At 36.9% G+C, this 12991-nt stretch overlaps 1 protein-coding gene across 1 annotated transcript; it reads left to right on the top strand.

Annotated features, from left to right (window-relative positions):
• Positions 1 to 383: 383 nt before the first annotated feature.
• On the top strand, positions 384 to 12513 carry hand2 (heart and neural crest derivatives expressed 2). The gene is made up of 2 exons (XM_057843809.1): positions 384 to 1467; positions 10688 to 12513. The coding sequence occupies exons 1-2, from the start codon at positions 850 to 852 to the stop codon at positions 10814 to 10816; spliced, it is 747 nt and encodes a 248-aa protein (XP_057699792.1). The 5' UTR covers positions 384 to 849; the 3' UTR covers positions 10817 to 12513.
• Positions 12514 to 12991: the final 478 nt, after the last annotated feature.

Raw genomic sequence — 12991 nt, 5'->3', positions numbered from 1 at the left:
ATCACAGTTTTCGGTGCCAATATTCCAAGTAAGCATTGACTTTTAAAATATTTTTAAACAAATAGTTTCCACAGGGACCTTGCGGAAGCGAAACAAGTTGGCCACATAATGATTGTAAATTGTGTACGAATTCCAATGCCAAGAACATATCTCATTACTGTTGACCCAGGCGATGTGATGTGTGTGCCAGTAGACCTACTTAGCAGGCCCATTGACATTAAAGACAAGTAAACAGACTCTGCAGTTGAGGCCAGTGAAGGGTGGAAGGTTGGCCATTGGTCTGAGAAGTCATTCAATCTCTCCTCCCTCCTCTAAGTAGTATGTATGACGTAGTCTCTCTCTCTCTTTCTCTCTTCCTCTTTCTCCCAGTAACTATAGTCAGTGGTGTTGAGCCTGTTGCTGCACAGACTGACCCTGCCCTGATGCTGGCAGCGACAGAGAACAGTAGAAGATGATGTGTCAGTGAGATGAAGTGGAAAAATAAAATAAAAGAATAAAGAAGAGGAGGCGATACTTGTATTGGGATTAGATTATTGGTCAGAAAATTAGAGGAACCATGTTGTTGAGACAGGAATCCTAAGAAGAAATTTGGAGTGCTGGCAGGTTTCTACGTGGAGTACTGCCTCTCACACTTTGGACTCGGCGGACATTTTCTTTGGCGATGCGGAGCTTATTCAACATTGAAACATCTGATCTGGACAGTCTTTAAACGGTGATTTAGCGACATCCCCGCAGCCAAAGTGAGCTCGTGCATGTGTAGTGATTACGTACGTGCGCGTGAAAGATTCAGCGTGCGTGCATGTATGCGTGTGCGTGCGTGTGTTCGTGCGCGTGCGTCAGTGTGTCACTATGAGTCTCGTATCAAGCTTTCCTCACCATCCGGTCATGCACCACCACGACAGCCACCACTATTCGCTGCATGCGGCCGCAGCGGGTCGGTGTCACGAGGATACCGGAGCGCCTCCGTATTTCACCAGCTGGCTTATCAGTCACGCGGATATGTCGCCCACCGAGTATGGCCTCGCACCGGGCTACAGCCCCGATTACCACAGCAACGGTGGGACCGGGAACGTTAGTGGCCTGGATCCTCATCATCACCATCACCACTATGGACACGGTCCACTGGTTCCTGGAGCTGGTGCATTATCTATGAACGGAGCCCAGGTGGGTATGCATCATCACCACCACGCACATCCCCGGACAGTGAAGCGGAGACCGACGGCAAATCGCAAAGAGAGGCGGCGGACTCAAAGTATCAACTCGGCCTTCGCGGAACTTAGGGAGTGTATTCCCAACGTCCCCGCCGACACCAAGCTGTCCAAGATCAAGACACTTCGGCTAGCCACTAGTTATATCTCTTACCTGATGGACATTCTGGACAAGGACGGCCAGCACGGAGACACACAGGCCTTCAAGGCCGAGCTGAAGAAGTCAGAGGCGCGGGAGGAGCGGAGGAAGAGGGACACGGTAAGACCAACCACCCCCCTCAAAAAGAAAAATAACGAGAAAAAAAATGCAGGCCTGTTCAATCCCATAAATACTTGATTGTAAATAAATAAATAAATAATTTAAAAAATGTTTCTTTTTTAAATCAAGGTTCAAGAAAAAAAATATTAAATCTGAAGTCACAATAATAATACACTGAAAACTATATGGTGGATTTACTTCATAAAACCATTGTAACAATTTGCACTTATACTTTTATTAAGTAAAGTTTACTACTTGTAGTAAATTGCACTTTTAAAAAGTAAATTTTACAAATTTACTTAATAAAAGTGCTAATTGTTACAATAATTTTATCAAGTTAATCCACCAATTTTTTTTCAGTGTAATGTCTCCTTAATTCTTAAAGAAAACTTGACGAAAAGATACTAAACCTTTAAAACTATTGTAGTCAGCAAAAATCCATCGTACACTTTCCTGTTTACTTAAATAGGAAGGCATTCCCTCTATGTATAATTTTTGCAGTATGCGTAAATAATTTTTGCGTATGCATATATCCATTGGGTATGAGTCTGTTTTTCATTTTAGAGCTCAAAAAGATTTAAGGCGGTGCCTTTAGATTGACAGAAAGTATGCATCCACACACACAAGGCAATATATTGTGTGCCTTACATGTGAATGTTGCTGCAAATTATAATAATGTAATCGCTAAAGGGCCTCTTGATAGAAAAACGTATAGCAACTAAATAAATAAAAACAACCAAATTTATAGGAGAAAACAGAACATAATAGAACTGACTGTATTTGTCAGTAGAACAATGAGATTAAAAATAGCAACCCCATTTCAGTGCATCGCACAGTTAATTAATCTCATACATAAATAAATAACATACAATTAAATAACTAAAAAAAAGAACAACAACTAGCCAGAGTACAATTAAGAAAAGTAAATAGATTGTTAACCATGCACAGAGCCGTCAACTCTCTCATTGCAAACATGTAACCATTGACCTTGTTGCGTTATTGTCGCTGCAAACACTGGCAGATGCGAATTAAAACTATTCAGAGCAACAAATGATTCCCTTTGAAAACAGCCTAACCCCAAAATGTTGCACACAATAAATATGTGCTCGAAATGATCAAGCACGTAGGAGGAGCAGGGCCAGAAAATTGTTCACCATTCTCAGACTGCTTGGAGCCAAAAGAGTCTATAGTTCATGCAGCACTGCTATTATTCCCAGCGAGGGTTTTCCTTGATTTCGTCGTCAAAGTGATCATGTTATTTAAAAAGCACCCAGCAGTATTGCTGTTTTCATTCGTTCCATGGGTGAGATATGGGTGCATAAAAAACTGAGTTGATGAACGAAAGATATTTCGTGAAATTGTAAGTTATATCTCACCATACTGTTTATCATATCATATTTATTCCCATGCTTATTTTAAGCAATGTTTATTAATTCTTGAACAGTGCAAATGAACATACATATATGGCGGAAAATACTTAGGTGACTTGAAGTTCAACTCTGAGACCCCCAATTTGGCCAACTTTCAAAATTGTGCAATATGCATGTGTGATACATCATTGGAAAGCTTAAAATCTCAATTATCTGAGGGGTGAAAATTTTTGAACAGGACGGCATTTTTTTTTGTTTTAATTTTATTTTAGCAGATATTATAGCGTACTTACCTCTTTTCGATCAAAAACCGCCACTAGTGTCAAGAAACAGCTGTGAATAGCCACAGCCGGATTTTTGGGGGGATTTTATGGGTGAAAAATGGTAATACAACAAGGGTCACGATGCAGAAATCGCAGACATCAAGGAGTAGTTGAAATGTTCTTTTTCATATATTTACCCTTTTAAACATTTTTTTCCTTCCAATTTTTCTTTGTTTTAATCGATTATTTATCATCTAAAATATTGGGGGAAATGCTACAGTAACAAAAAAAAAAAAAAAAAAAAAAAAAAAAAAAGCAAACAAAAAAAAAAAAACAATACAATTAAGCGATAGTTATGAGGTAGATGTCCGTGACTTATTTGCAGACACTTGTTTTTTTTTTTTTTACATTGTGACGTAATTTGTTTAAAAGTTTAAAATATGCAAGTGAATAATTTTTAAAGTCTTTTTAAACTAAATATTAGACATCAATTAATGATGCTAAGCTAAAAATGACAGACATTTCGAATAATAAATATAATTACTTACCTTCTTTTTATGGCTGGGTTGAAACAAAAGCGGTTGCACGACATCTGTAAACGGGGGTCCCCAGGGTAAAACGGACAAATTAAAAATACTTTGGGGGCTAAATGCACCATGAATCTGCTATGGCAGCATATAGACATGTTTTAAAGAGGGGTGCAAGAGCAGAAACTGTTTTTTCAGCCTTGTCTGTTTTCCGCCATACATACATCACAAAAAAAAAAAAAAAAAAAAAAAAAAAAAATCACAGAAATATACCAAACATAGTACATACATTAACATTTTTGATTGCCGTATGATTCGTTGAACGTTTAATTGTCAAAATATAATGTTTGAACTCAAACATGGCTTTCTTCTAATAAATTTACTCCTGTGAATGGGAAATTTGGCCATTATTATCATCAAATCAATTAGATACACAGCTTCAGATTTAAGCAAATTGACTTCCAATAAACCAAACAATACCTTCTTCCAAAACAAAAACAAAAACAAACAAAAACAAAAAAAATCCCTTATCGTTGTGACATATCACAAACCTACAAAAATTGAACCAAAAAGCTCTGACTAAGGGGCAGTGCCAAAATAAATGCAACAGACTCTTGGGCTGCAGAACAGAAGGTGCATCTTACATCAATGTTCTTATTGAATATTTTCACAATAATAACACAGTATCTAGCTGGATAAAATTTGTGTATTTATTTAAAAAAAAAAAAAAATGTATCTATCTATATATATATATATATATATATATATATATATATATATATATATATATATATATATATATATATATATATATATATATATATATATATATATGTATATATATTTTGTTAGTAATTAAATACCGGTTTGGCAAAAATCCAGGTTTTCTTTCATGGATTGTAATCCACAATATAAAACTCAATCACTGGAGGTAGAGAAGTAACGTCTTTTTTTTTTTTTTTTTAAGTGTGCTTGATTTGTTCTTAACCTAATTTATGGAGAGACAATAGTTACCTATACATATGCGTGCATGTTGGGGATAGCAAGGACAATTTCCTAACATCAAAACTCGACTAGGATTTAACTAACATACATACCCCAGAAGGTTTATCACCAAAAACATTGGCATAATCCCGTGGAGTAATTGCAAAAAAATCTTGAACAGGATAGAAGTCCATCCCTATTAAATAATTAATCAACCCGAACAATCTTATTACTAAAGCATTGTTTCAAAAATATAGTCTTGTGTTTAAATATAATATCCGTGCCAGTCCATATATCATAATAATGAGGAGAATAATTATGTTTATAATTATAAAAATAGAGACGCCATAAAAAAATGTCGATGAAATAAAGCATTTCTCCATGCTTAATGTGAGGAAAAAATGGCAACAGTGAGCTAAACACAAACCACAACAACATAATGTAGAACTATAAAGAATCAAGTATTTCCCCGCGTCCTCGATGCTCTATGAATTGCGGAGCATTTATTTGAAGCCAAAATTCAACTTTCCAGATTGGAATCACTGATAGAAGCACGTTGCTATCCTTGTTGAAAACGCATGAGACCTTTTTTTTTTTTTTTTTTTTTTTGCTGCTACTCAGCACGCAAACACACATTTTTCATCGTGCCAAAATCATGTAGAGAGGATTCCTCATGTAGAGAAAAAATACCTCACATACTCAAGTTGACTTAAATGGGATCACCAGCAAAGGGCCACTCCGCTATTCCATCAACTGAGTGAATTCAGAGCACAACTAAATGGCAGGTCACTTATTCCTTATTTCGTGCATGGTAATTCTATGTCAAGACTTTGGATTTCCAGTGTTTTTTACGTGGATTCGAGTGAGGAGGTCTACGTGTTCAGCAGCAATTTCCCATATAGTAAAATTGAGCAGAATGACAGCTCGAACCCGGAAGAACTTGACTACAGAATCAAAGTGCAACTTGATTAATGAATGTAATGTGAATGTCAGCGTGAACGCTGCAATATTAAAAATGACTCCAATTTTTTAAAGGATCCGACATGGTTTGAATTTGTTATAAAATGATTGCATTACTAAAAATAAATGCGTCAGACCATACTGTAGTACTATTGTATATTTCAAAATATATATATACTAATAGGCCTATTTCTAAATTCCTTTGTCTGCACAGGAAACGTAAAAGACAATAATTTAACTGTAGCGTGATAAATCCTATTCAACTGAAGTGACGCTGTATAGTTTGCGTGCCAATGACGTCACCAAAGTATTTTCTTCTTCATAGGGATGATTTGAAAACTAGGGAAACGTGACTTAATTTTAGACAATTTACTTTGAATTTAAGTAGTGTTTACATATTGATTACAATTTATAATTTATATATTTTTATTATTTTAAAATTTATAAAATAAATACATTTTAAATTATTAATATTTATTATATTATATATTTTACATTTATGATTTAATTTGAATTGAAGTAGTTTTGATATATTAAATACAATTAACAAACATAAAAAATCTATTTTTGTTAGGATTTTTCTCTCGTTGCACAATAGTTTATGGTATAGGGCAGGGGTGGGCAAACTGGTCCTCAAGGGCTGTAGTGGGTCCTGGTCTTTGTTCCAACTGATCCAGCACAGACAATTTAACCAATGAGGTTTCTGCTGAAACAAAAAGCACCTGACTGCGATCAACTGATTGCGCTTGCAAGACACCAGATTGGTGAAAAGGTTTCCTCTTGATGAGTTGGAATAGTTTGCCCACCCCTGGACCCCAAATGTCCTATATGCATGTGTGATACATCATTGGAAAGCTTAAAATCTCAGTTTTCTGAGGGAAGAATATTTTTTAACAGGAGGGCATTTATAAAAAAAATAAAATAAAAAATAAACCCCTAAACCCTAAATCAAATTGAGAGCACGAGAAAGCATAATTAAAGACACCATGATTTTAACGAGATATTATGCATACTTATCTTGTTTCGGTCCAAAACCTTCGTGTAGCTTGTCTCACCGAGTGTCAAGACACAGCTGTGATTGACCACAGCTGGACCTTTGGGGGATTTTATGGGTAAAACACGGTAATATAACAAGGGTCGAAATGCAGAAATCGAAAACATCAAGGAGTGGTCGAGATTTTGCTTTTCAAATATTTACCCTTTTTTCTTTGTTTTGATCGATTATTTGTCATCTAAAATATCGGGGTGACAGTTATGAGGTAGATATCCGTGATTTATTTAGAGACACTATTTTTTTCATTGTGACGTAATTTGTTTATAGGTTCACAATATGTGAGTGAATAATTTTTAAAGTCTTGTTTTTTTTAACTAAATATTACACATCAATTAATGATTCTAAGCTAAAAGTGACAGACATTTCGAATAATAAATATAATTGCTTACCTTCTTTTTATGGCTGGGTTGAAAGAAAATCGGTTGCACGACGTCTGTAAACGGGTCTCCAGGGTAAAACAGACAAATAAAAAATAGTTCAGGGGCCTAATGCACCATGAATCTGCTATGGCAGCATATAGACATATAGTTCTATCAAACACAACAAGGCGGCACGGTGGCTGAGTGGTCAGCACGTCCGCCTCACAGTTCTGAGATCAAGGGTTCAATCCCGGGCTTCTGGTTTCCTCCCAAAAACATGCATGGTAGGCTGATTGAACACTCTAAATTGTCCGTAGGTATGAGTGTGTGCGTGAATGGTTGTATGTCTCCTTGTGCCCTGCGATTGGCTGGCAACCAGTTCAGGGTGTACCCTGCCTGTTGCCTGTAGTTAGTTGGGATAGGCTCCAACACCTCCGCGACCCTTGTGAGGAAAAGTGGCATTCTGGTTTCCTCCCAAAAACATGCATGGTAGGCTGATTGAACACTCTAAATTGTCCGTAGGTATGAGTGTGTGCGTGAATGGTTGTATGTCTCCTTGTGCCCTGCGATTGGCTGGCAACCAGTTCAGGGTGTACCCTGCCTGTTGCCCGTAGTTAGTTGGGATAGGCTCCAACACCTCCGCGACCCTTGTGAGGAAAAGTGGCATGGAAAATGAATGAATCAAACAAAAATACTGCTTAAAATACAGCAATTTATTTTCAAGTGGGGTGCAAGAGCAGAAACCGCTTTTTACACCTTGTCTGTGTTTTCCGCCATATACAAATATATTTTAGTATATCACTCATATTAATTGTTCCCCTTTTTACTTGAAATCAATATAAATTTGAGTTAATATGACTTTCTTTATATTTAATTACGCTGAACTCCATTGAAATAAGTTATTAACTTAATAATAAAATGAAGTGAAACAATAGGTATTTTTCCAGATCAATAAGCTCATATTTTCAAGTCATGCTAATTAACCTCACAAATAATTTTTTAGAGTGCTGATATTACTTGTTTCTACAGGCATAAAAAGGTTGGATTTACACCTCTATATGATCTATATATTGTATACATTGTTTGAAATTTTGGTGGTGAATATATATATGTATTACATTCATAAAATGCTGTATATTATTATTTAGTTAACAGATAGTTTGTGAGGGAAAGCAGATGCTCCAGGCCTTGTTGTTTTCTACTGAAACAATTATAACAAACAAAAAATATCCTTACCATGAATTGATTATCATATATGTATCATGAATTATTTATACTGATTTATTTATCTTTAACATACAGACATAATTAAGATTTGAATGTGTTAATTTGCATTTTTATTGAGAGGTATATTTTTTTACGATCAAATGCAGAGGAGCTGGAAGTAACCCGCAGCAGGGGGTGCTGAAGATCTTTTTTCGTTTTTCCCATCCAAAAACAACTGTTTCGGTCCAAATTTGTCATGCTCACGTGTTTTCTCCATGCAAGTTATGCACACAGGCATGGTGGATAGTTTACGTACTACTACTACTAGGCTACTATAAAGATAGCTTTCTATTTCACCTACTGTGTGTGTTGGTGTTTTTGTATTGGAAATAAAAGCGCCTGTGTGTTGTAATGCAAGTCTTCACAGCTAAACAGCACAAAGACATGCGAACACATTTGAAAACTAAAAGGTCCAATGAGCCTCAGTTGAACACCCCCTTTTCCAACACTAAAATAAATTGTGCTCTGCACGGTGGCAGCTCAACAGCAACAACAAACAATAATATGGCTACAATGCAAGCATGTCTTACCTATTGGAAGACAATAAAGGTAGATTTCCTTTCTGGACTCCACGGTCTAAATCTGTTGCAGACCTTTCCTCGCTGGGCACTATTATAGAACTATCATCATGATCATCGTCATTTTCAACCTCGAATTAAATTTTACCAAATTTCACTGTTTTTGTCAAGAAAAAAATGTTAATTAGTTTTTGCGCCGTGTTAACGTCTCCTCTGTCAACAGTTAACTTTTCCGTTCCAATAGCGCTTTATTCAACCTGACCCAGTAGCAAGCAAGGTGTCAGGTGTTTTTAACATATATGTAATCAACCCCCAAAGTTAAATACACTATTGTTTCAATATTTTTTATTTATTTGTAACAACAACAAAAAAAGAATCTACGAAAACACTCCCCCCAACACCAGGGCATAGACTTCAAAACTTATTGACATGACATGGGAAACGGGGCTGATTCGTAGGGGGCCTATTTTCAAAAACTTCAAATTCAAATATTTTCAAAACCAAAGCTCCCACCGACCTAAAACAAAAACAGGCACCTACCTTAGCTCATATATGCTCTATGAGCAGCGGCATAAAAAAATTCAAAGTTGTTCCCTTATGAAATCCCGATTAATTATTTTTTTATGTAAGTATAACACAACTTGAAATGACTATAAAAGTCTCAGATTTTACAGTAGATGCACAAAAATCCCCAAATGCAGAGTTAATCACCTATATTTTCAGGATCAATAGCAAAATTTAACATATCATATAAAGTTTTTGCCCAAAATAGCGTCTTAGATTTTTTTCTATTAAGTGCAAGTTTTCAACAGCTAATAAATCACTTAATTTAACATCAGAAACTTAATACTCGAAGAAAACATGCAGAATCAATTAAAAATAATATGTAGATAGATTTTTAATAACTTCTATATACAATCACAATTTATTATAGAAAAGAATAGCCCTTTATAATCATTACACACTATATACTGTTAGCGTTTGAGGCTAGCGGCCGCCTGATGTAAAAAGAGCTTTTCTGGTGAAAATTCTTGTGAATAAATGCTTACACCCCCAAATTCTTCATAGATATGGACGTAAAACAGTCTCGATTCTTGGTTAAATGCAATGAAACCGTGCAGATAATGTTTATTTTACGTATATTGTTGAAGTACAAAGCTACACTGTAAGCCAATCAGGCTAGCGGCTGCCTGGCGTAAACAGAGTTTTTCTGTCGAAAATTCTTGTGAATAAATGCCTGAATCCCTGCCTGAATTCTTCATAGATATGGACGTAAAACAGTCTCGATTCTTGGTTAAAAGCAAAAAAAAAAAAAAAAAAATGTACAGGTTACATTTATTTCACGTAAATATTGCCAAATATGAGGCTAGTCAGTTAAGAAAATTAGCCGCCTCCATGTGTAAACAAAGAAGAAAATTCCTGCGAATAAATGCTTCAATCACGCATGCAAGGTACAAAAAGTATAATATTTACCTTGAATCTTCAAACAAATCACTCCTGAGACAATCCTTCCTGTTTGTATGCGGTACAGCTTTCGTAGTTCTTCAAAAATCCAAGCGTGAATCCAGCTTAGACATGAGCGTGTGCCGTCTTCACCTGACTATACTAAATGAAGCTCAGTCCCTTCTGATAAGGCGTGACCCAATGAATGACGAAGTGTGACGTCAATAGGTAATGAAGTCTATGACCAGGGTGTGCTGCAGCACCCTCAGCACCGTACTTCCCGCGCCACTGATCAAATGTGCAAATAAGTAAATTGTTATTATTTGTCAAAGTTGAAGGTTTGATGTTAGAAAAATTTACGCCCCAAAGACAGCGATGGGACAAAAATCACTCTGTTGTTCGTGGTCGTTGTGCTTTTTGATTCTGGTTTTCTCAAAGAGAAATTCATGTCATCCAACAATGCAATTTGCCTGCAGGTGGATATCCCAAAAACAGCTTCGACGTCATCATGCTCATCGTCGTCCTCATCCTCACTGGGTGACAAAAAGACTAAAGGGCGGACGGGATGGCCACAACACGTCTGGGCTTTGGAACTGAAACAGTAGCATCCATCCTATAGGTCGACTGCACTCGCGTTTCCACTGCTTTTCTTTGGACGATCGTGACGCATTCCTAAGAAGCATCACGGCTTTTGTCTGGTAGGCATGGACCTCAAGCCATGCACACTCCTGCCCCTCAAGGAAAGTGAAGGAATAGACCCCGTTATAATTTTGCGGTAGTATTCCGTGCCCAAATGGGAGATGCATGGTCTTCTGCTGTTTGCTATCTGTATATTTTCTAAAATAAAAAACTGGCATCCTTTGAAGGACAATTCAATAAAAAACTGCATTAATGAACGAAACGCAGAATTTTTGAACGTGAACTTTTATTTAACTAGATATTATGTGCAATGAGGCCGTTTGGACAAGCCAAACTGCCAGTCCACTGAATGGCCAAAGTAATTCATTTATTATTTCTCATTATACACTATACACGGTGTTTGTGAAGTTGTACTGTCTACCTGCAATTAGTCTTGTCTTTCTGGTTCTCATGGAACGGGTTGTATATAAATGTTGTGACATCACTGTGATGACAAAGTGTCCGTGTCGTGAAGTGAAAAAAAAAAAAACGTGGTGAGGGTGGAAATACTGCCAAATATAGGCTCTAATCTGTGTTATGAATTGAATAAACCACCACCTGACAACATGGGAAGTGATTCACAGGCCTTTTTATTCGTTTTTTTTGTTGAGCAGCCACACACAAATACAGTGCTGGGCAAAAGTATTGGCACCCCTGCAATTCTGTCACATAATGCTCAATTTCTCCCAGAAAATGATTGCAATTACAAATGCTTTGGTCGTAATATCGTCATTTAGTTTGCTTGCAATGAAAAAACACAAAAGAGAATGAAAAGAAACAAAAAACATTATCATTTTACACAAAACTCAAAAAATGGGCAGGACAAAAGTATACTTGGTAGCACAACCTTTCAACAAAATAACTGCAAAAAAACGCTTTCGGTATCCATCAGTGAGTTCCTTACAATGCTCTGCTGGAATTTTAGACCGTTCTTCTTTGGCCAACTGCTCCAGGTCTCTGAGATTTGAAGGGTGCCTTCTCCAAACTACAATTTTCCGATCTCTCCACAGGTGTTCTATGGCAGTGTTTTTTAACCTTTTCTGAGTCACGGCACGTTTTTACATTGAAAAAAATCTCCCGACACACAACAAACCAAAAATGCTCCACAATTATTTTATGTACAGTACATTTATTTATATAATAATTTCTTAACACTTATACTTACTCAGTGTGAAACTTGAGCCTGTTTAGATAAACACAAAGCCGATATCCTGGCATCTTCGTCAATAGCTCTCAGACTCCGTTTTCATTTTTTATAGCGGTTAGCTTGAAAAGCTCAGAATTATCAGATAGGGGGACTTTAGCAATGTCTTTAACCGCAGGGCCAAGCATCTCGCTGACAATGGCTTTGCAGGCAGGTAGTATTAGTAGGTATAGTAGGTCTCTGCCACGGTGTGGGACTTTTTCGATTTAGCAATAAGTTCAGCAACAAGTTAACTGGCTTTGGGGGCTTTCTCATTTACCATTGTAGATTTTCTCAAAAAAGTTTGTGTTTTCATAAAGGCGAACAAAATAGTCCATAGACTTGTTTTGAAGCAGGTGTTTCGTTTGGAGATGACGTTTAGGAAAGCTGCTCATGTCACGTTCTAGAACTGCTTGGGTTTCTAAGTATCAGCCACCTTGCTGTCCTTGACAATGTGTTGGAATAAAACACAGGGGAGGATTGACTGTCGTCATATATGGATAAAATGGAAAGGACACTTTTGTGAATATTGAGTCTTGACGAGTCTAACCAAATGATGTACAGTAGACGTGCTGGGGTCCACACTGTTGTGGACAGCAAGGTGGCTGATGGCTAGAAATCCGAGCAGTTATTGAATGCAACAAGAGCAATACCTCACTCATCTGCAACTTTCTACCTACTCTTTCCTTCCTACTGCAACTCTGTCCGACGACGTAAAAGAAAAAATAATATATTGGATATTCGGATATTTTCTCACGGCACACTTGATGATCTCTCACGGCACACCGGTTGAAAAACACTGTTCTATGGGATTCAGGTCTGGACTCATTTCTGGCCACTTTAGAAGTCTCCAGTGCTTTCTCTCAAACCGTTTTCTAGTGTGTTTTGAAGTGTGTTTTGGGTCATTGTCCTACTGGAA

This window comes from Corythoichthys intestinalis, chromosome 8 (genome assembly GCF_030265065.1).
Source record: "Corythoichthys intestinalis isolate RoL2023-P3 chromosome 8, ASM3026506v1, whole genome shotgun sequence".
In the NCBI taxonomy this organism is placed as follows: domain Eukaryota; kingdom Metazoa; phylum Chordata; class Actinopteri; order Syngnathiformes; family Syngnathidae; genus Corythoichthys; species Corythoichthys intestinalis.
The sequence above is the reverse complement of the archived record's forward strand: the minus strand, read 5'-3'. Positions and strand labels throughout refer to the sequence as shown.

What these genes read in the sequence shown, in the direction of transcription:
- hand2 (XM_057843809.1), top strand. Translation starts at nt 850, where the DNA reads ATGAGTCTCGTATCAAGCTTTCCTCACCATCCGGTCATGCACCACCAC. An exon ending in AGCGGAGGAAGAGGGACACG is followed by an intron (nt 1,468 to 10,687) that starts GTAAGACCAACC and finishes ATTTGCCTGCAG; the next exon opens with GTGGATATCCCAAAAACAGC.